At 48.0% G+C, this 23,802-nt stretch overlaps 1 protein-coding gene and 1 pseudogene across 1 annotated transcript in view; one reads left to right on the top strand and one right to left on the bottom strand.

Annotated features, from left to right (window-relative positions):
- The window catches only part of PLXNB1 (plexin B1), a 125,404-nt gene that overhangs the window by 94,193 nt on the left and 7,409 nt on the right, over positions 1-23,802 (top strand). Inside the window, exons 17-31 of the mRNA XM_054978319.1 lie at positions 755-906; positions 7,148-7,253; positions 9,622-9,758; positions 10,327-10,503; positions 12,207-12,375; positions 13,404-13,646; positions 13,793-13,969; positions 15,143-15,291; positions 16,770-16,870; positions 18,663-18,880; positions 19,798-19,976; positions 20,559-20,625; positions 21,526-21,672; positions 22,427-22,604; positions 22,994-23,097. Of these exons, the coding sequence (XP_054834294.1) occupies positions 755-906; positions 7,148-7,253; positions 9,622-9,758; positions 10,327-10,503; positions 12,207-12,375; positions 13,404-13,646; positions 13,793-13,969; positions 15,143-15,291; positions 16,770-16,870; positions 18,663-18,880; positions 19,798-19,976; positions 20,559-20,625; positions 21,526-21,672; positions 22,427-22,604; positions 22,994-23,097 (2,304 nt within the window). The remainder of the gene's footprint in view (positions 1-754; positions 907-7,147; positions 7,254-9,621; positions 9,759-10,326; positions 10,504-12,206; positions 12,376-13,403; positions 13,647-13,792; positions 13,970-15,142; positions 15,292-16,769; positions 16,871-18,662; positions 18,881-19,797; positions 19,977-20,558; positions 20,626-21,525; positions 21,673-22,426; positions 22,605-22,993; positions 23,098-23,802) is intronic.
- Positions 17,932-17,989, bottom strand: LOC129329492 (U6 spliceosomal RNA; annotated as a pseudogene).

The raw sequence follows: 23,802 nt of genomic DNA, 5'->3' as shown, positions 1-23,802 counted from the left end.
AGCAAAGCGAATGAGAAGGATAATGAGAGATGAGAAAAAGGAGATAAAAAAGGAGGGCAGACAGGTAGTGAATTTTAAGCAGAAGCATTATGCTTAAGTCTCAAGGCCTGATGAAGGTGGATTGATAAACTGGAAAACACAAAACAAAGTGAATCCCCTTTATTTGTACATGTACCTGCTGCCCTCCTGGACTACCCTGTACAGAAGGAGGTGCTCGAATGGTCTTGGTCCTACTGGGACAAAGACTGGAGATGGAAGTCTGTTTTTGCCATGTGGTACTAGGCCTTATAAGATAAGAGAGGTAGGGGATGTACACACCAAGGAAAGGCCCTGGCTGGATAACAAACCAGTGGTTCATCACCAATCTCTACCCTTTAACTGACGGTGGCCAACTAGATGCCCCAGAGAGGGTAGTGGTATGGTGGTGATGTCCTTTCCGTGTTATAAATTGTCCTAATGCAATCTAGCATGTTGGAGAGAGTGGCCCTGTTTGTTTTTAGAGCCTTGACACATCAGACCAGTGGTCCATCTAGTCCAGCATCCTGTTTCATGCAGTGACCAACCAGATACCCCGGAGAGCCAACAAACAAGCCCAGAGGCCAATGTTTTCCTTCGATATTCCCTCCGAGCACTAGCGTTCAGAGGTTTGCTGCCTTGGGATATTGCCTTTAGTCACCATAGCTTTAGTTGCCTTTAGTCACCATGGCCAGTATCCCTGTTCCATCATTCCCCTGTGTCTGGGCTTCTTTTTCAGATTTCCCCCTTAACTGGACTAGTTGAAGGGGGTACCAGAATCACCATCATGGGCTCCAACCTTGGCCAGAAACATGAAGATATTGCAGATACTGTCACTGTGGCAGGGATCCCCTGTGAGGTTGATGCCCTAGAGTATGAGATCTCCAGCAGGTAAGTGCAGCCCCACCCCACCATAGCACAGAGTCAGTATTAGGTGAAATCCTCCCTCCTTCCTCTTGCAAGGGTTTCTACCAAAAGCATAACCATCGCATTGTCTGCTAACTTCTTCTAATGCCACTGTGTTTGTGTGGTGCCTCGGTTAGTTGGGAGGCAGGAGGGGTGTTCCTTTGAGCTCAGTGGTGGACTTGCAACTCTATCGCCATGGGGATTTGCAACCAAATACCAACAGCAAGTTCATCTTCAGTCTTCTGTGCAGGCACATATGGGACTGCGCATGCGCAGGCCTGCCAATTTTGGAGATTATAAAGCTAAACTTCCACCAGGGGGTGCCCCTGCCTCCCACTGCGTCTGGACTGCCATTTCCCACTGAAACAGCCCCCTTGGGAGGTAGGGCACCCCCGTTACCCTCAGTTCCTCTTTTGCTGCTGTTGGAAGAGGTTCTAGCTTCATTGTGGAGATAAGTAGTAAAACTTTTCTTATTCTTCTTGTGTTTACAATGTTGGAGAAAGCCTTATTTAATAACAACAACAACAACAACATTAGATTTATATACCGCCTTTCAGGACAACTTAATGCCCACTCAGAGCGGTTTACAAAGTATGTTATTATTATCCCCACAACAGCAAACACTCTGAGGTGAGTGGGGCTGAGAGAGCTAGAAGCTGTGACTGACCCAAGGTCACCCAGCTGGCTTCAAGTGAAGGAGAAGGGAATCAAACCTGGTTCTGCAGATTAAAGTCCTGCGCTCTTAACCATTACACCAAACTGGCTATGTGAAGTGCAACACTAAAATGACAAAGACTGAAGGGCATTCCTGCTGCCTAATGTGTCTGGGAGTAGGACACAATGTACAAACATGTAAACACTGCCAGAGCTTCACTACGCTCAGAAAGAAATGGTCGATTAAAGGCAGCGCTATAGGAAAAAGCCATGATGGTGGTGGGTCCCCTGCCAAAGGCGAAGAAATCAGCCCAGGCTGATGGTGCTGCACTGTCAACTCCAAGACCATCCTCAGTTCTGCGACCTAGTTCATTGGGGTCAAGGACACCTTGAAGCTGAGCACCATCTACCACACCAGAGGCTTCGAGCTCCATGGATCTGACATGGAATTGACGTTGGAACCGAGATTTCTGTCACTACTGTACCTGACAACTGGGGCCAGATGATCAAAGTCGACGGATTCGGCCCCAATGCCGGTACTGACTTCAGTGAAATGGATCTGAATGGTAAAGAAGCAAGTGGGGGAGAACCACCACGGAAAAGGACCAAGATGAAACATTTCTTTACAAAAAAACTTCCTACACCATCCCCAAGCGGGGACTGGATGGGAGAAGAGATGATACTCGTTGAACGTCCTTTTAAACGGTCTATACGTTCTAGATTTCCTTCTCTGCGCTCCAAGTCCATGTCTGTACAGTCCTCGGAGGAAGAAGGGGAATTTCCCCACAGGAAGTACCTGTCCTGACGGTCACCACGGGAGGAGCACTACTACCATCGGGAAGGAAAAGAATGGTATTATGCAGAACAACCACGTTATGAGATTGATAACGGGGAGGACCTACTATACAGATGTCATGTCTAGAGAGCCATCACCTGCACCCTTAAGGAAACGTCACTCCTTCTCAAGCTCAAGGATGGCCTTTCAATTTTCTGAACCAGATGTGGGGCTAGACCCATATCAGGGGAGATGCAGTCCTAGCCTACCATCAGACCCCTCGCCAGATGAGGCAGTAGGAAAGTCAGGGGAAATATCACCCACAAATGACTTTTGCTCGTATACAGAGCAGCTGCTAAGGATGGCCAGAGCATTGGAGATAGTCATTTCGTCAGCTGAACCTAAGCCAAAGGACAAAATATTGCAGCATTTATACTCAGGCTCTACCTCTAGCATTGCTTTCCCAGTGATGGAAAGTTTCAGGGATATGATGTACCAGAAGCCAGCATCGGCCACAGCTACGACCAAGAAGGTGGAAAGCCTGTACAAAACAAAGGATGAGTCCTGCCCTTATCTATTGATGCATCCACCACCCTCCTCCTTAGTTACGGAGGAATTACAATCCAAGAAAAGACAAGGCCCCCTACTCAACCCCTTCCAACAAGGAAGGGAAAAAGCTTGACGCACTAGAGTGGAAGATTTACTCATCAGCGGCACTAAATATCAAGATCGCTAACTATGCCACAATGGTGGGGGCCTATCACTTGTTATTGTGGAACAAAGCATCAGCCTTCTATGAAAAGTTGCCTGAGGATCTGAGAACCCTGATAAACGTCATACAGGAGGAAGCTGTAAAATTGGCCAGACATCAGATTAATGCAGGGCGGAACGTGGCTGACACTTCAATGAGAACAATGGCCTCTGCTACAGTGCTGAGAAGGCATGCTTGGCTGAGGGCGACGGTGTTACCTACTGAAACAAGGAATACAGTGGAGGATCTACCCTTTGAGGGAAAGACATTATTCTCTGAAAAGACAGATGAGTATCTTTCCCAGAAGTGGAAAGATAGATTGACGGCTCACTCTTATGGTGTCCTATCATCTACTCAGCAAGGTGGGAGAAGCCAATATAGAGAGCAGACTTAGTATAGAGGATGGTTGTATCATTATCACCCTTACCAAGGATACTTGTATCCTAATCAGCGCCAATTCCAGAGTGCCCAGGGCAACTTTGCCAGATGGAAACAAAACCAGAAACAGAAGGGATCTCAATCCGTCACCCTAAAGAACAAGTACAGGTCCCAAAGCAGTTCTGACTAGAACTGGGACCAGACCCAGTTTTGGGGCAAAGGCTACGAGAGCTACAGGTCCGGTGTAGCCTTATGTCTGATGTATGGGTGCTTAAAATCGTATATAGTGGTTGAGTTCAAAAGCTCCCCACTGGTGGAAGTTTAGCTTTAAAACCACCGAAATCGGCAGACCTGCACATGCACAGTCCCATGTGTGTCTGCACAGAAGACCTCAATGAACAACAGTAACAGGTAAATGAAACCTTGTTTTTCCCCATGGGAATTCTGAAGCTCTGCAGGGGCTCAATTCAGATCAGAACCAGAGCATGGCAGGAGGAGGTCCTTCAGCCTCCCCCCAGTGCCACTTGCCTGACCTGGCCCCACGGGGCATTTTTTGCCCCATCAGGGGGCTGCACATATACTGAATAATTTCATATGCAGTCATCCCACAAGTTTAATAACTAGGGGTTAAATGACTAGGGGTGTGTGATTTGGGTTTCCAGTTTGGGAAAGATACCCAAATCGGACCCGATTCACAAAGATTTGGGATTTCCGAAACAGCCCTAACGTACTGAGTCCCTTTTGGAAACCCCTGAATCAAAGATTCCTGAAGCAATTTGTATCGCTTCAGGAAACTTTGGGTCAATGGGTTTAAATGCCCCTTTCCATGCCACTGCACAGCGGCACAGAAAGGGGCATTTCAACCCCCAAATCAGCTGCTTGTCGGGGGTTTCCCCGACAAGCGACTGAGTCCAGCCTATGAGGTTGAAATGCCCCTTTCCATGCAGCTCGCCAGCGCGCAAACAGCACGGGGAGCACTTTAGACTTTACACCCCCTCCTTCCAGCTGACTAGAGCTAGTCAGCTGGAGGGGGGGTTTAAAGCACCTTCTGTGCCTGCTTCGCCTGGTGCAAGAGGAGCAAGGGAATTCCCTCTCCCCTCTGGCACCGGGCGAAGCAGGCATGGTGATGAGGCAGGTAAACCTGCCTTGCTGCTGTGGGCACCCACTCACCTGATGCAAGAGGGACGAGGGAATTCCCTTGTCCCTCTCATACTGGGCGAAGCAGGTGCGCCAGTGAGGCAGGCAAAACTACCTTGCCGCCACAGGCACTCGCATGCTGTGAGAGGGACGAAGGAATTCCCTTACCCCTGTTGCATTGGTGAGTGGGCGCCACTGTGCTTGCTGCACCCGGTGCGAGAGGGGCAGGGAGATTCTCTCATCCCTCCTACATCGGGTGCTGCCGGGCTGCTGCACCTGGTGTGAACGGGATGGGGAGATTCTCTCGTCCCTCTTGCATCAGGTGAATGGGCACTGCTGTGCTTGCTTCACCCATGCGAGAGAGACAGAGATTCTGTTGTCCCTCTTGCTTCAGGCAAACAGGCACTGCCGGGCTGCTGCACCCAGTGTGAGAGGCACGGGGAGATTCTCTCATCCCTCTTCCATCGGTCAAGCGGGCGTCGCTTTGCTTGCTTCACCCAGTGTGAGAGGGACTGGGAGATTCTCTCATCCCTCTTGCAATTGGGTGAGGAGGCACCACTGTGCTTGCTGCACCTGGTGCAAGAGGGGCAGAGAGATTCCCTCGTCTCTCTCACATTGAGTGAAGGGAACGGTGGGTTGTAGGCTTAAGCCTGCACCCTGCTACAGGACGCTCCATTTGCCTGCTTCAGGAGGGGTCAGGGAATTCCCTGGCCCCTTCTTCAGCGAGTGAAGGCAACGGCAGGGAAGTATGCTTAAGCTTGCACCTTGCTACCAAGTGCTCCATTCACCCACTGCAGAAGGGGTTAGGGAATTCCCTGGCCCCTTCCGCAGCGGGTGAAGGCAATGGCGGGGAAGTAGGCTTAAGCCTGCACCCTGCCGCTGGGAATGCCGCGAAAAGGGCTTTAAACTGGCCGTGCCGCTGCTCATTCACCCGATTCCAGGGAAATGGAGGGACTCCCCCATCTCCCAGATATAGAGTGAAGATGCGGCAGTGGGGCTAGTTTAAACTGGCTGCACCGCCACTCGTTCACCCAATGTTGGGAAGATGGAGGGACTCCACCCAGGTATGAAGAGGCGACAGCAGCGGCAGGGCTAGTTTAAACTGGCTGTGCCACCACTTGTTCACCTGATGTTGGGGAGACAGAGGGACTCCCCCATCTCCCGGGCATTGGCTGAAGAGGAGGCAGCAGCGGCAGAGCTAGTTTAAACTGGCTGCGCCCCCACTCACTGACCCAGTGCCGGGGAGATGGAGAATTCCCCCACCTCCCCCGCCATCAGATTAAGAGGAAGCTGCAGGGACGGACCATATCGAAGCGGGTCGATAAGCAACACAATTTTAAATGTGTTTTTTTTTAATGAATATGAATTTTAACTGTATTTTAATTGTATTTTAATATGTTGTTATCCGCCCTGAGCCCGCTTGCGGGGAGGGCGGAATACAAATTTGAAATAAATAAATAAATAGCCACTTTGGAAATCGCTTATTTCCGACTCTTTTTCTCACTTCATAAATTACGAAGTGGGAAAACCGAATCTTTTTTTGCTGCACACCACTATAAATAACACCTCCCTGGGGCTGTTTCAGGATTGGAAAACAGTATGGGGGGGGAAACTGAAGTCACTCCCCCCGCCCCTGGTCCTGATCTCAGTTGGGCCCCTGCAGTGTTTCAGAAATTGAGTTCCCATGGGGCACTTGCAGCTGTTCTCATGCCGCAAGTCCTGCTGTGGCCATCAGACATTACACATCTAGTTTGGTCCTGAATTACTTGCTATTCTGCTTGTTCCAGTTTAACAGAGCAAGGATGAATCCTGATGCTCCTGCCATTAATTTCCCAGGACCTTGCCTGTCTCCTCATTTCTTCTTCCTCTGATGCTGTTCTCGAGCCAGAAATCCACTTTAAAAATCTGAGAAAGAAGTTTTTGATAATCTAAACAGTGGGCTCCAACTGATACAAAAGGGAGGAAAATTGGCAGGAGAAACAGATGTACTTCATTAACAATGTGGCCTGCATCTGATTAATTCTGCTCCAGACTCGGTTCAGAGACCATCTCTGTGGTCACAGCCATTTGCAGTGCTAATTGCAGGGATCAGCTGCGTGTTGATGCTCAGCCAAAGGGCACTCACACCCTGCAGGCTTATGCTGGTGACATCAGGCGCAGACTGAGAGGTCAACATCCCTCAAATGGCATGACCAAGATTGCTGGGGGCGGGGGGAGATGAAGCAAATGGCCTGTTTGAGTGGAGACTGGTAAACTTTGACAGTCCAGACCACTGTCTACTGCACTGGAGAAAGGTGCTTACAGAGCTGATCGTCCAGGTGACTCGTGTGAGCGAGCCAAGATGCACCCTGCAAGGGTGGGGAAGGCAGAGTTGCTGAACAGGATGAGTGTTTAAGCGAGTAAAGTCTCTTACGCAACCAGGCCAAATGCTAAAAGTGCCCCCCTCTCATTAACTCAGGTTTAGAGCAGCCCATGTGGTGCACCTTGGTGGGGGATTCTTCTCCATCCTCTCTTCTGCCCTTATCCTGCAGTATCGTGTGCACCACAGGCAAAAGTGGAACAGAGAGGTCTGGGCACGTGGTCGTGGAGGTTCCCGGAGGAGGACAGGGGATCTCTGATCATGTTTTTACTTATCAGGTAATGTGGACATCTGTTTCTCGTAACAGAGTGCACCAGTTATTTACCCCAGATTGGATGCTGTTGGAAAGTGGGATTTTTTTTTTCACTTTCCCACAGCATCATGGTGCCTTAATGAACCTCCCAGCTTTTCAGGGGTAGTCAAATCCAGGGCAGCTTTTCTGGGCCTTGGGGGTTGGGGGGAGAGAGAAAAGCAAGAGCACCCACCACTCCAACCACCACTTGAGGTCACCCCCTTTGACCCCTGGGTGGCAGCGGATGTGCATGCATGCCCCCCCCACATGCCCTCCCCAGGGCACAGGCAGCAGCCAGCTCAGCAGGAGCCATGTATGCTCATCTACTTTGCACAGGGCAAGGGCCACCCCAGCCCAAGGTCACCTAGTGAACTGCCATGGCAGAATGGGGATTCGAACCTGGGTCTCCCAGATCCTAGTACAACAAACTAACCACTATACCAGACTAGCTCTCTTGGGAAGGGTATCCTGCACTCTGGCACAACTATGGAAAAAAACCTTGCTCTGTACGGAAGCAGAACCTCCCCTGATTAGATAATCTCAGAGTGTGTGGGGACAGTGTATATGGCAAGAGAGGCACTGCCAGATAGGCTGGAATTGGGCCATTTAGGGCTTTAATGGCCAATGCCCCAACCTTACGCTTGAACCAGAAACAAGTAGCAAGCCTGTGGAGCTGCTTCAGCATTGGTGTAATATGTTCATGCCTGCGCATACCAGATAAGTCTGGCTGCGACATCCTGTGCTAGCTGAAGTTTCTAAATTGTATTTAAGGGCAGCCTCATGTAAAGGGGATTGCAGTAGAGGTCACTGAGCCATTGGTATGGGGTGAGATCTCTGTCTTTCAGCTGAAATTGGAAAAAGGCACCTTGGGCCACTGCTGCTATCTGGAATCCAGGCACAGTAATGGATGTAGTATTACCCCCAAGCAAGCAACAAATCTGATCTTTCCAGGAGAGCTTAATTCTATTTTTTTACATTGCAGTTTGAATTTGCACAAATGATTTTGTACATAAAAGCTACAGCACGTGCATAAAACAAATGTGTCTTATGCTCTGCAGGAGGGCTGGGCCTAGATTCTTCAGGAGTAAGGCCCCAGGCCTGATTGGCTAGATTGGATGACAAAGACTGGATCAAGCCATGCAGCCTTCCCAAGCCTTAGCCTAAATAGGCTGGGAGTTAATCTGGCTCAGATGCACTTGCTGCCAAGTGCGGAGGCTCCTGAAGCTGAGCTGCTCCTGGGCCAGGATCCTGCAAAGCAGTTCTGCTCAGAGCCCTGGCTGAGATTGCGTGCTTCCGACTTTGCTCTTTGCCTCCTTCACGCTCTCTCAGCCTGGGCTTTCCGCCAATGCTGCTCTTGCAGAGTGGGTGCTCGACCTGAGGAGCTATGGGCCCGGGTTCGCATCCTGCCCAGTAGAGGCCTGGTGGGGATCTCAGAGGCTGGCGGCAAAGTCTCTCTGGCAGGGTGGGGTCTGGCACTGCTGGAACGTGGTCAGCCTGTGCCTCTGCAGTCTGGCCCATCCTGATCCCTCTGGTCTTCCTGCTTCCCCCCCTTGGCTCCTTGGGCTCTTCCTCGGAGCCATCTGAGTCAGTCACCAGGCTGGTCAGAGGCGTTCATGCAGCGTATGCTTAACCACTGCAGCATGTAGCATCTCAGGAGACATGCCAGAGAGGCAGGATTGGCCTCATCCCTCTACCACTTGCAATCACAACGATAACACAAACCATTGCTACAGCATAAAGCATAAAGCTGATCTCAGTCATATCCAATGTCTTAAACATAAATTCCTCATGTTTGCAACAGAAGCTGTAAGCTCAGCTGTGTGATCCAGTAGCCACAAACCACAGTATTGCGGCGGCGGCTTCCCCTTGGTTGAGTCACTGTGCCATTGCTGCTGTAACTGTTTCTTGGCTTCCCACGTAAATGTGGCCCACTGGTCTGAGCGTGGCTGTGAGAAGAAAGGGCGACTGCCCCAGTAGAGCTGCCCCTTGCCTTGTTCACACACAGAGAAGAACGAGGTGATAGAATAGAGCAGACTGCAGATGGGAGGTCAAATTTTGGAACGCTCCCTCATATTAAGAGGGAGATGGAGGTTTTCTACTGTTTGTGCTATTTTTCTGTCTGCTTGGAGCTTTTTTTGTGCGCAAGGGGATCTGCAAAAGTTTGTTTCCTGAGCAGCCAGCGTATAAAAAGCTACGCATGGATGAATTGTTCTTGTCATTTATACTGAGGGGATTTATTTTTAAAAAATATTGCCCTGAAGGGAACGTGACCAGTCATAGCCCATCTGAACAGGTGCTGCCTGCATTGTTGCTCTTTCTGCTTAACGTGAATTCCTTTCTTCCTGGGCCTGCAGAATCCAGAGCTGAAATCCTTCTCTCCATCTCGCGGCCCCAAGGCCGGAGGAACCTGCCTGACGCTGACAGGATCCAAGCTGTTGACTGGAAACCCTGGCAAAATCAGCATTCTGATTGGACGCCTTCCTTGCTACATGTAAGCACTGGGGCCTGCTTTGACCTGGAGCAGGCCTTGGCCCTTAGCCAAAGTCCTTAAGAGCCTCTCTTGAGACACTGCCTCCCCGTTCTAATTTAGATATGCAGCAGTCTCCTGTGGGTGACCCGCTCACCTGTTCATCCAAAGGGATGAGCTACAGTCAGTATCCATGGTTGGACACCCCCCACCCCCGATGTATAAATTGTCCACAAAAAGACATGAGGAAAGGAGGCGATATGGATTGTGTCAAGACGCTGGGGGAGGGAGATGGACTCATGGCCCCTGCGTTGTTTCCTTGGATGGAAATCCACCTTCCCTGCCCCTTGGTTCTGGCTTGTACCTCATGTTGGCCATTTCCGGGAGGTGCCATATGGCCCTCAATGGGACGTCTCTTTCCCCCCCTCTTCCTCAAATTAAGCACTGCATACTGTATCGAAGCACAGGTTTTAGCCCCTTACATTCCCCCCCGCCGCTGCCATGGTAGAGTCCATTTCCCTCCATCTTTCTGCCATCTCTGAGGGCTGGCAGGCTCTTGAGCAGGCCCCTTCCTTGTGCTCTCCCTCCCCAGCCATTCTGAGATGCAAGAGGACAAGCTGCAGTGTCGGACAAGTTTCAGTAATTTGTCCGTGGAACTTCCGGTCACCATCAAGTACGGGGATCAAGAACGGAGGCTGGAGGGTTCCTTCTTCAGATACACCCTGGATCCCAACATCACTTTTGCAGAACCATCCAAGAGCTTCCAGAGGTAATGACTCTTGAAGACTAATTTGAGAAAACTGCGCAGCTGGCATATTCGCACAGGAGGCTAAAAAGTCACGTGGGAGACCCTGTGTCATGCAAACGGCGTGAACCTTTGATCTTTGTCCCTGCAGAATGGGTTGCAGGAGTGAAACTGGATTTTGTGCTCAGTGTGCTTCCAACTTGATCAAATTAGGTGGCTCTTGGTGCAGCTGGTATGAAGCTGCATCGGAGCAACCAGCAGCTGATCAGATTCTCTAAGAGAGTATACACAGGTCCCTTAATCAGCTGAGAGCAGATGAAAAACTTGTCATTTTATTAACATGTGGGGAGCCTACAAGGACCTAGGGGGGCACCTCATTTTCCCTTCACTGTTTCCTCTTTCCATCTTCCTAGCAACCCCCATATTATCTCCTGTTGTGGTGGCCTAGCTACAGCCACAGTGGGCATTTATTTTTTTTAAAAGCTACAGGTGCTGTTTCTATTATGGGGTGTGGGTGTGGGTGTGGGTGTGGGTGTGTGTACACACACATATGTAGATTTCAGATTTTCCTGCAAACGGAGGCAGTCTCTGGATTTAAGTATTCACAGATATGGCCCTGTTGTGAATTGGATATATTGATGACAACTGGAGATTAACTTTAGTTGATGCGCTAAGAAATTCAGCAAAAGCCAAACCATAAAATATTATCTAGTGGTTGGGAACAAGAAATCTTCATAATTACAGTCCCATCTCAGAGCTTCCTCCCCCCAATTGAGCAAACTTTCTCTTTGTCTGACTGATGTTTCCCATAATGCCTGCAGTTTGTGTCAACGGCTATGCTTTTTTGTTCTTGCACACATTTGTCTATTTTCCTCCACAGAGCAGTAGGATATTAACCACTGCAAATATGTGCCATGATTCCACATATAATCCTGAAGTTAGTGCAGGAAATGTTGCTTTAGGAAATTCAAATAACCACATCATTGCAACCCCACAATCCATTTCCTGCTGTTGGAATGTGTTCTTAAATGGGAATAAATGTGCATCCTTTGCTGGCATTGTATCCTTGTCTATCTCTACTCAATTCCATAATTTTGTTTTTTTATCTGTTCTGCACAATTTTTAAGAAGAATTAGGAAAGAACAAGCAGTATGCATGAAAAAAGAATAAATAGAATAAAATTTGCCGTGGTGGAAGTTTTTGCCATATTTTGGTCTACAATCCATGAGGGCCTATAATGAAGATTGATATTATCTAAATAGTGTGTATTCTCATTGATATTCAGCATGCATTTCAGTACCATCTTACACACATCTACTTTGAAATAAGTCACACTGGTTTCAGTAATACTTCCAAAATTAGGATCAAAGTTTTGTCCTTGGCAGTGTTCCCAGTATGCATGATCACCCTTGCCCTGCAGGTCTCTAAGATATCACCACACAGCAATGCACTTCCTACAGGGTACTGCAGATGCTGATAGCAGTGCGCAAGTGAACCCGTATATTCCCTCTACAGGGTATTGATAGATCATGTACCAGTGGGCTAGCAGGTGTCCTTGCAAGTAACTGCTGTCACACAACACGTCCTGGTTCTTCCAGGGTCCAAATTGCTGATTCCAGGGAGTTTGTCTAAGGGCACAGTGTGATCAGGGAATTGTTAAGGCTGTGGGGCATTCTGTCAGGGGTTTGTGTAGTTGTCACCAACTTGTGCCTGTTTGTGTATTTCAGTGGTGGGCGGCAGATTCGAGTTCACGGGCATAACCTCGACGTTGTACAGTGGCCGAAAATTCGTGTAACAGTTTCACCGTTGGAACGCCGTCGCCGGGGCCTGGGGAGGTGGCGGAGGATTATCCCAGAAACAGAGTGCCCTGAGAATGCTCTCTGTAGTGTCCAGCAAGTAGGTTGGCTACCATGGTATTAAAAGAAACTCAAACAAGAATGAAACTGATTCTCTGTCTGTAGAGGAGAGTATCCCGAGTTATTCCTCTGACTTACTCCACAGGCAGGACTGTGTAAATGAAACAGGATTATCACTCCTTCTGCTGGGACCAGCCCCCCCCCCCCAGTTCTAGCCCTGTCTGCTGCCTAGTGATAGGGAGGTTTCTTATTTTTATCTTAGAAAAAGGTAGGAAACACCAGATACTTTTTTTTCACCTGTTCGCTTACCTGGCCTGATTTTGAAGGACACACAGTAAGAGTGGACAAGCGGGACTCATTCATATAAGATGTGGAAAACAAAAACTCCTTCTCTAATTCAGTACCTCCCCATGGATCCATAACTTGTACTATGATCTATCTATCTTTGAACAAGACCATTGCTTCCACTCTCGCCTTTTTGCATCGTCTCTTTGAAACAGGACACTATGCCAGGGCTATAAGCAGAATGAGACAAGCTGCCTCAAGCGGCAATTAAAAGGATGGCATATTATTACTGATTTTAACTTAATATTTTATTTCTACCACAAGCACTGGCCCAGTTCTGAATTTTTCCAACCCAAGTGCTAAAATTGTAGGGGCCAGCCTCAGTCACTGCAGATCTTGAGCTGGCTCCGATGAGCTTCACTGCAGCCCTCTGACCTGTTGCTCCGTTCTGGTCCTGTGACTCCAGGAATCAGCTTTCCCAAGGTGTGCTGGGGGAATGGAAAAGATCCACAAGCCTAGCAAAAGCAGGATGCCGGATCCAACCCATTGACTTGGGGTGGGGGAATAAGCCAAGGAATGAACAAACAGGCTTGTTAGACTCTCTGCAGAGCGCATCACCCTTTTTTCGCCCCTTTCTATTTCATTTACAAAAGAAGCCCGGGAACTAGTGTCAGCGTTAGATAGAAGTATTCTCGGTGCTCTTGTTGGGCCTTAGGAATGGCTTGTTTCTGGAGGAGTGGTGAGCGGGGCCAGCCATTCACTCTTCCTCGTTTCTGATCCTAGTTTGAAGAGCCGTGTGAAGTTAACTCCTCCAGCCTCATCCTGTGCAGAACGCCAGCCATTAAGCCGCAGCCCCCTGCCGTCCAAGTGAAGCTGGAGTTTGTGCTGGATAATCTCAGCTTTGACTTCAACTCCTTGCATCCGACTCGCTTCTCCTACGAGGTGGACCCCGTCCTGAATCCCCTGAATGCAGATGATGACACCAAGCCTTATCGCCACAAGCCTGGGAGCGTCATCTCTGTGGAGGTAATGGGGTTGGTTCCCCTAACAATCCAAACTCTTGAGCGGCAGCTATTTAATGAGGCTTCAAAGAGGCCTGCTTCTCAACACGCCAGTTTCTCACTTGCAGTTGGATACTGCCTTACCTGGTTACCCTGTGCTCATTCCTCCAGGGAGAGAATCTGGACTTGGCCATTTCCAAAGATGAGGTGGAAGCCCGGATTGGAGTTGGGATCTGCGGCGTCAAGACCCTCACGAAGCACCACCTCTATTGTGAACCACCATCTGAGCAACCTGCACCTCTGCACAGAGCCAAGCGGGAAGGCACAGACTCACTGCCAGAGTTCACGGTAAGGGATGGATATTGGCAGCAGAGGAGTTTGATCCGGGGGGTGGGTGGAAGGACAGGCACGCTGGAATGAGCTCAGAAGTAGAACGGAACAGCCATTTCTTAAAATAGCAGGATTTGAGTCTAATGCCACCTTAAAGACCAACAAGATTTTCAGAGTGTAAGCCTTTGAGAGTCAGCTGCCTTCTTCAGACACAAGCTCTGACTCTAGAAAGCGCACACCCTTATAATCTTACTGATCTCTGTGGTGCCACTGGGTTCAAATCCTGCTCTTCTACTGTGCAGACCACTATGGCTACCCACCTAAAACATTTCTTAAAATATTAGATTTATATTTATCTTTAGGGGGATTAGAACTGATTAATTAATCATCTATGAACTTGCAAAGCAAACAGATACAGTCTGTTAAAAGAGATCAAGTTTGATCCCTGCTGCTGAGTCTCCAAGGCTTAATTTGAACTGTGCGTGTTTTTCTAAGCTAGACTTTCCAGGGATAGCCAGCACAGTTTCCCCCTTCCCAAGAGCCGCTCTGTTGCCTTCTCTGCTTACGACAGTACGGGGAGAGGATCTTATGCTGTGGCCCACCAAACAAGGATTTGAAGGAGTGTCGCATGAAGTGGGTTTAAATGGGGTTTGATGCCTGCTTTAGTTACTTGTGCCCAAAACTGTGTTCAGATACTATTTATGGCTTGACCAAATCCTGGTTAGTTGTGACTCTGAATGGAGATGGATTAATGAACTGATGTTTGTTGATTGGCACCAAACCTGCATTTTGAACTAGGGTTTGTACTAATTGTAATTGTTATGGCGTATGAATTATAAACTATGTAGAGGGTTTTTGTAGCATTGCTTCTTGCAGTTGCTTGACCAGTATAGGGAGGAAGTAGGAGAGAGGCAAGAAACAAACAAAGCAGGGATTAAATCACAAATTGGGATTTGTTACTTCTGGTAGACCAGCCAGAGCTTGCACCAACCATGGTTTATCATGACATCAGAATTCAGCTCCCCACCCCGAGATATGAGGATTTATGTCTTTCCTGTTAGGCATTAATAATCCACTTGCCCAAATATGTGTCTTGTTCTCTTAAAAAACACTTGTTGCCATCACCTGTATCAGCAAGTGCCTGATGGCTTGCAACAGAGCTCACTTCTCCATCCTTTCTTCCTCCTGCAGGTTCAGATGGGGAACATAAACTTCCGGCTGGGTCGTGTGCAATATGACACAGAGAGTCAGCTCACCTTCCCCCTGGAAGCCCAGATTGGCTTGGGCGTGGGAGCCTCTTTTGTTGCACTGATCGTTCTAATCATTGTTTTCATCTACAGGTGAGAAATGATACGGAAGCAGGAATCTTTTGAGAGCAAGGCTCTGTAGTATAGGCCCAGCCAGGCAGCACTTTCTGCAGTCTGCACCTTAGAGAGGCCAGTTTAGTAACCAGCTCTAGAGCGCTGTTTTTTGGCATCACAGAAATCAGCTATGGCCATTCCTTGAAAAGTCTGTTTGGAATTTGTAGAGCTTTGCAGTGCTTTCCTTTTCTGGCTATTAAAAAACCCCAGGTAGCATATGTATCTTATGTAGTGGGGCACTGGGTGGGAGAATTTACATTCCTTCCCCCAGTACTGCTGATGGGGATGTGGTGCTATTATCAGAGAGTGTTGGGAGGCAGCAAGGGAGATGTGCAGGAGTACACCTACTGAATGGATAGTAGAACCCAGGGTCAGCAAGTGATATCATCTCCTCGGTTCTGCTATCCATTCACCAGCAGCATGCACCCACAGTGCAGCAATCACAGCCCTGCTATCTAAACTGATGCTTCCTGCCATCTTCCAGTAACATTCCCCTCCCACTTCAGCAGCAATCAGTGGCCGGAGGAGGGATACTCCGTGTGACCTGCACATGAGCCTCTGCGGTTAGGGGTGAGCTCTCTTCCCAGTTCACTAGTGGTGCTTCCAAAAACTAGAGGGGTACAAAGGGTTTGCCTACAAGTTTAGTCTCTAGCATACCACTATAGCCCCTCTGCTTTCTGTAATTTATTCCAGTTATATTTTATGCATAGCTGTTGCATACTGATGACAACACAGATTTCATGCATGCAATAAGATTCAATGCAGCACATGTATAAGTAAACATGGGAATTACTTATATGCATGCTATCCATGCTAACAGTACAGGCCACTGGTCTAGCTTTCAGTGGTGACCCCAGGCACATTGAAATAAACATTCATTTCCCCTACCCCATTTATCATGGACCTTTGCTGTTCATCTCCATGACAGCCAGCTGGATAAGATAGCTGGTAAATGCATTTTGCATCAAATGTCTTTTCTGTCTCCGCTTTTTATCCCATTCCAACTGGGGATGTATCTCTGAAATTACAGATCAGTGCCTGTCTTAGCACATTTTCCCTTGAATTCCAATCATTGCAACACCCCCCAAGTCCAATTAATGTCAAAAGCCCTTGAAGCTGCCTTAAGCTGGGTCAGACCATTGGTTTATAAAGGTCAGTGTTGCCTTCTGTAAGTGGCAGTGGGTCTCCAGAGTCTCAGCAAGAGGTCTTTCACATCACCTGCCACTGGTTCCTTTTAACTGGAGATAACAGAGACTGAACGTGGGACCTTCTGCATGCCAAGCAGATGCTCTGCCACTGAGGCACAACTTTGCCCCTGTTTGATGTATACAGATTGAATTCTCCATAATGTATTCCAGTTACTTACTATTATTTTGTGCTTCAAAATGTGGCTGATTTTCTCGCACCGTTGCAAGAGCAGGAGCCCAGTTATCAACTATTTCCCTTCTTGTTTTCAGGAGAAAGAGCAAACAGGCTCTGAGGGATTACAAAAAAGTTCAGATCCAGCTAGAAAATCTGGAAACGAGCGTCCGAGATCGGTGCAAAAAAGAATTCACAGGTGTCTGTCTGTCTGTCTGTCAATCACATATTTAGGCTGCCTTTCTTCCAAAGAATTTAAGATGGCATATTTGTAGTTATCCTCTGTGTGTAGTTCTCCTCAACATTATCTTCACTGCAACCCCGTGAGACAGGCTAGGCTGAAAGAGAGAGTGACTTGCCCAAGCTCGCCCAGCAGAGCTTCCAGGCTGACTTGGGGCTCGAACCCAGATCTTCTACTTACTAGTCCAGCATTCTAACCACTATACCATGCTGGCTCTCAGATAAAAGATATCTTCTGTACCTTTTGGAGTGGGGGAGGTGATGGTGCACCATCTCTGAAGGGTTTGGAGCCACCTTCTGTACAATGGAAAGCTAAAGCATTTCAGGGCTTTTCTTTTTATTTCATTTATGTTATTTACAGTTTGCCGTTCTCATAGAGACTCAAGGCGGATTACACAGTGTAAGTCAATGCAGTCAATGGCTGGGACGCTTGGTAAACAATACAATAGAATATGGATTGCAGAAATTTGAAAACAAGCCGAAATTTGAGTACAGACCTGGAACGATGCTGAAACAAAACATAAGCAATTTGGTATAGAAAAAAGTCAACTAACAGTGCAATCCTGAGAAGAGTTACTCCAGTCTAAGCCCATTGAAATAAGTTGGCATACACTGGAGTAATCTTTTTTAGGATTGTACTGTAAGTGTATGATAACTAGAATTCAAAGGTCACCTGGTAAAATTGTTTAGCAGTAGATTCAGGAGAAGTAAAAGAGTACTTTTTCACACTGAGTATACTTAAGGAATTCAGTGCTACGAGGAATAGTGGTGGTCAGTAGTTTAGGACTAGCATAGATTAGATGTTGGAGGTTTGTGAGTGTATCTCCCTCTAAAGTCCTGTAAATGTCATCTCTGCCCCCCGTTGTATCAGAAGTGCAGTATTGTCTAAAGCATGGGGTGCCAGTTAACCCTTTTCTAAACAGCGCACCTTGTGGGCCAGTTCACATCCAAAAAGGGAAGGAGAAGCAGATTAAAATTTGCTGATCAGTGCAGTCTCAATCCAACACTCACACACCCCTTCTTGCTAATCTTCTCTGTATCGTTCCAATTTTAGTATATGTGCTGCCGAAGCGAGCACACTCAACACACCCCTTCTTAATGGCTGCCATATAGAGAATGGTAATATAATGGGCGATCTTCACCCAAAAGGATGAAGTAGATACAATGATAGAAAAGATACCTTTTCTCTTGCTGAGATTTAATAAAGACTACACAGTTTAAAAACAGTGCAATAAGAACAGTGTATAACATACAAACACCAGTAAATAAAACCACTTTACAAAATTAGATAACAGAGCTCTGGAAAACCGTACAGTACATACCAACAATGCAACAGAGCTGGACTGTAAGATTAGAGAAGAATGCAATAAAACCTGCCTAAGATTTCAGAGATGCTGACTACAATCTTATTCCCATAACAATCCACACACACACACCCCGCAAAAAAACCAATTTCATGTACACACTGTGTGGAGTCATAAAAGTATGGGAACTTTTTCGACCTCATCAGGCCAGCCAATCCACCAGGTCAGAGCCATGATAGAGAATACTCAGGTGTGGACAACTGTTGATCTCCGTGCTCTACTTGTGGGCTCCCTGAAAGCATTCTACTGGCCTCAGAGAGGAACAAGTTTCTGAACGCAATGGCCCCTTGGCCTGATCCAGCAGGGACCGTCTTTTCTTCTTAGCAGCACTTCTGTCAATCCCTTTGAGGCTTCTTCCCATAATTCAGAGGCTTCCGTTCTTTCCAGACCTTATGACGGAGATGATGGATCTCACCAGTGACTTGGTCGGCACTGGAATTCCTTTCTTGGATTACAAGTCCTATGCAGAACGCATCTTCTTCCCCGGTCACCGTGAATCACCAATACAAAGAGGTCTAGATGTACCGGAGTGTCGGAGGCAGACAGTAGAACAGGGCTTGGTGCAGCTTTCCAACCTCCTCAATAGCAAGCTTTTTCTCACCAAGGTAAACCAACACACACCTGTCAGGTAGGGCCAAGCCTGTGCTAACGACACAAAAACCATATTGCAGAGCAGAACCCAGTGCCGCAAGAGATGTTTGTAGCAAAAAACCTTAAATTGTTTAAGAGGTACGACATAAAAGTTGAGAAACCAGATGGGGTCAGGATGTGTGACTATTGCTCAGCACGATGGGTTAGATCCAGCGATCTGCTCACAGCAGAATTGTGGTTCTTTCTTGCTTTCCCCTCCCACAGTAGCCATTTCCATCTCCAGGAAAGTTGATTCCTGTGGGCTGCAGAACTTTGCGGAGTACTAATCACGTGGGTTGCAATGAGGAGGTGAAAGAGGGGTATTGCTATCTTCTCTGCCCTCTTCCATCCTCACAGCTCTGCTCATAGAAACAGATTAAAACATCACAGCTCTGGTGATGGAAGAGATAGGAAGGGACAACGTTGTATCCTTCCCCAATAATGTAGTTGTAGTTAATACTACAGGATGGCCACAGTGAATTGGATGATTGAACTCCCTTTGGCCAGGCTGTAGCGTAAGGAGCCCTGCTGTAAGAGGAAGAAGGCTTCTTCTGTCGGGGCAAGATTCCTCATTGAGTGGAAGGGTGTCTGAAATCACTTCATATTTCATGACTGGCAAAGTCACAGAAAGTGGAGGTGATGCAGTTCCCCTCCATTTCTGCATTTGGCCCCATGGGATTCCTTCACGGCCCTTCTTTATTTGCCCTCTTGGATTTTTCTGATCTGGCCCTCAAACCCATCTAAGCAACCACATGTGTAGATGAACACTGTGGGCAAGCCCATGCGCGTATTCTTGTGTGTGATCCACCAACCCCTTTAAATTGCTGTTCTGGTCCCCAGCAGAACAGCAATTTCCTAACATTGAAATGGTCGGTCCTCTCCCTTGGTCCAGTTCATCCACACCCTGGAGATCCAGCGGACGTTCTCTCCGAGGGACCGGGCTTATGTCGCTTCCCTTCTCACCGTCTCATTGCATGGGAAGCTCGAATACTTCACAGACATCCTCAAGACTCTACTGAATGACTTGGTAGAACAATACGTGGCCAAGAATCCCAAACTGATGCTGAGAAGGTGAGGACATGGGAGGGAGAGAGGACTCCACCATTTTCCTCTTCAGGCTGGGCTTTTGGGAATAGCTGTTATAATAACATTAATAATAATAATAACATTCGATGTATATACCACCCTTCAGGATGACTTAACACTCACTCAGAGCGGTTTACAAAGTATGTCATTATTATCCCCACAACAACAAATACCCTGTGAGGTGGGTAGGGCTGAGTGAGCTCTGGAAGAGCTGTGACTGGCCCAAGGTCACCCAGCTGGCTTCAAGTGGAGGAGTGGGGAATCAAACCCGGTTCTCCAGATTAGAGTCCTGCCGCTCTTAACCACTACACCAAACTGGGAATAGTTGTTAGTACAAATCCAGGAGCAGCAGGGATGAACTCGGAACAGCAACACAGAACAGCTGCGACTTCCCAAAGAGACTGTGGGTATCTCTGGTTTCCCAAACTCAAGGCATAGAAAGGGACATCCTAAATACCTTTGTGAATAGCTGGGCTAGTCTGACTCAGTTAGCATTACACAAGTACTTTGGTAGCCAGGCTATTTCCAGGAGGGGCAGGAGCATAAGACATATGGATTCTCTTTCAGGACCGAAACTGTGGTGGAGAAGTTGCTGACCAACTGGATGTCCATCTGTCTGTATGCATTTGTAAGGGTAAGGCAACCCAACCTCTCTATTTATAGGGAGAGGAGCTCGAGATGGAATGCCGTGTCCTGCTAGAATATATTCCTTCCTTCCTTCCTTCCTTCCAATAATGGATATGCCATAGGCCTCCAAATTATAGTAAGAGAAAATTAAGATCCTATTACTATAATAAGGTTTTTTGTGGGATCAGTGACTGATCAGGTACTGGAGGGGGGAACAGTGATGTAGGGTGCTGTCTCCCAGTCCTTGCTGCTACTCTTCCAGCTGCTGCTTTTTAAAGCATCCACAGCGGCCACAAGGGAACCAGCCCTCCTTCTGGAAGTTACCTGGAAACCAGATCCAGGGAGCGTTGGATGTTTTGGTCCCAACAGGTTTGTCTTGTTTGCCCAAGAACTGAGTGTGTTGTCCTGGCATGAGGGTGCCAAGAGCTTGGGAGTAGGAGCCTGGGGTGGCTCTGTATCAAGAACCAAGGGATTATCTCTCATTTTTGTTGGTAATTAATTGGAATTGGACAGTGTGACCCACACGGAACACACACATTTTGCCCTTCAGAACTGTGAAAATGTGATCTCTTACTGACAAAGGCAGAGGCACCTCTGTTAGTCCCTTGCTATGAAAACCCCACCAGGGGTCGACATAAGTCAGCTTTGACTTGAGGGCACTCCCCACCACCACCGCTGACAAAGACACTTATGAGAAGTTGATTTTCAGGACAGCCGCCAGTTAAATGGGCACTGACCTACGAGAGGCTCATTAAAAAGGAATACCATTTTTTGACACGGACTTGGTTAGACTCCTGCACCCAAATCGGTTCTTCTGTGTGTGTGTGTGGCTGGAATGGCCCAGTGTGGCGGGTGAAGCTTCAAAGCCCTCTCCTGTGTGATGAGGCCTTCTCCGTTTCTCCACTAGGACTCTGTTGGGGAGCCGCTCTATATGCTCTTCCGTGGCATCAAGCACCAGGTGGACAAAGGGCCAGTGGACTGGGTAACTGGAAGAGCCAAGTACACCCTGAACGACAACCGCCTTCTTCGAGAGGACCCGGAGTATCGCACACTGGTGAGAGCGGCAGAAGCTTTGCTCTTCATGGGCCTCAAATTGAAATGTATTGTTCCAGCCACTCAAAGAACCAAGGTCACTTCTCCAAGCTCTTCTCTCCCCATCTCACCTCCCAGCAGCTTCTCCATCCTGGACCAAATGGCTCCATTTCAAGTTAGCCCCTTGCTGGCTGTGGCCCAAGAAGTTGTTGAGTCTCCTGGGAGACATTCCAGCCCATCCCTCTGTTTAGCTGGCCAGGCTTGCTTCAAAAGGGTGGTAGTGCAAGAGCCATTGTTTCAGCCCTCCAAAGTCTCCGTGGTCCTTCAAGCTGAGATCAGAGCCAGATTTTTTTTCTCTACAGCTTCCTGCTCCCAGGCCCACTTATGTTGAGAGACTGGAACTTAAGGAAAGAGGCACATCCTTAACCTTGTCCCACACCCACTGATTCTCCCCTGCAAGTGCTATCCATTCTAGGCCACCCTTCCTCCTGCCAAGTTCACATTCAATTGCAGAACCATATGTTGTGGAGGGGAGGTTAATCAATACACACACACACACACACACACACACACACATACATCTATCAATTTGCCTCGCAAAACACGGGATTGGGAATCCCATCTAAATCTATCTTGTGTTGTGGGCTGAAGCCCTTTGCCAAACACCTGTTGCCTGTTCCTTGGTGTCCCAATAATGTCAAGGCTTATCTTTAGTGCTTAGCTTGGAGCTATTGGGCAGGTGGAATACAGCTTGCCTTGGTTGTTTGTTTTTGCAGACATTAACTGCCTTGGCACAAGGTGGGAGCACGGTGGGAGGAGCAGAGGGTGCTCAGGGGGTACTGGTGAAAGTGCTGGACTGTGACACAATCACCCAGGTGAAGGAAAAGATCCTCGACCAGATCTACAAAGGGACACCTTATTGCCACCGACCAGACCCGGATTCTCTTGACTTGGGTGAGCTACATATTAACCTTAGCGCTAGAGGGCGCATGGCTGTTATAGTGGAACCCTGAGATGCCCCAAATGGAAATTGGGCTCTGCCCCCCACTTCCATTGCTGGGTGCAATTCCCTCTCTTATGTCTGTATTCAGGAACTCTGTTGCTGCCTCTGTGCCAGCACAGTTGCTAACCATCCACTTCCAGGTCAACTCAAGACAGACAACAGGAAGCCACAATGGGGAGACAGCAGCAGCAGCAGGGGCCCCAATGTCTAGCTGCTGGGAACACACCAGGGGGCACACAGGACGAGTGTCCCATCCTCCTGAGGGACTGAAACTGCTGGAATTTTGCATCCCCAACAATGCTCTTCAATCTTATTTTGTTTTCCGTCTCTGATGTGATAGAATGGAGATCAGGCCTGGCTGGGCACCTCATCCTCTCTGACGAGGATGTGACATCAGTTGTCCAGGGCACTTGGAAGCGTCTCAACACGCTGCAGCACTACAAGGTGAGGAAGGGCTGGAGGTTTGTTGTTGTTAATTGCTTAGGGGGTTGGTTTGTTGCATGAGTTGTCTCAAGCTCAGCGCCTTTCTGCTCGGCACCAGAGGACCAAACTGCTTGCAGCCCTGAAGTGCCTCAACTGGAACTCTATACTGTTACTTGGCCCTAAAAAGCAACTGTGAAAACCCAAATGTGGATTATATCCACAGTCACAGGGAAGGGGAAGTTAATTCTCCCTTCTCCTGGTACTGTTTTACCTGGTGTAAAATGGCCTCCTTCAAGTGCTTTAAATTCTCAACAGGAAAAAAAAAGACAGGTATGATACAGTCTTTTTCCTCATTGATATTTCAAGGAGCTAGGTCCTGGTGTATTTTTGATCAAAACACAAATGGGGAGAGAGAACACCACCCTTCTCCAAGTACACACACACACACCATAGACCACCCCCCAGCAACTGCTTTTTAAGGCCATTTACATGCTTGGATTTCCATACGTGAAACTCTTAAGGTCATACAGTTTTGGGATCTGGCCCATACTGGCCTCTTCTGTAGATTGATCAGTAGGGCTAGTGAATGGAAGCTCCTGTGTTCGTGGGCCGTTAAAACTTGTATACACTATTTTCCATTTTGAGCGCTGCCACCAATATTTTTAAAATTATTTCAGTGGCTGAGCTTGGGCAGCTTGGGCGTGTTCTTACCGTGTCAAAAGCTGC

This window comes from Eublepharis macularius, chromosome 4 (genome assembly GCF_028583425.1).
Source record: "Eublepharis macularius isolate TG4126 chromosome 4, MPM_Emac_v1.0, whole genome shotgun sequence".
Classification (NCBI taxonomy): domain Eukaryota; kingdom Metazoa; phylum Chordata; class Lepidosauria; order Squamata; family Eublepharidae; genus Eublepharis; species Eublepharis macularius.
Note: the sequence above shows the minus strand (reverse complement) of the source record. Positions and strands in the feature narration are given on the sequence as shown.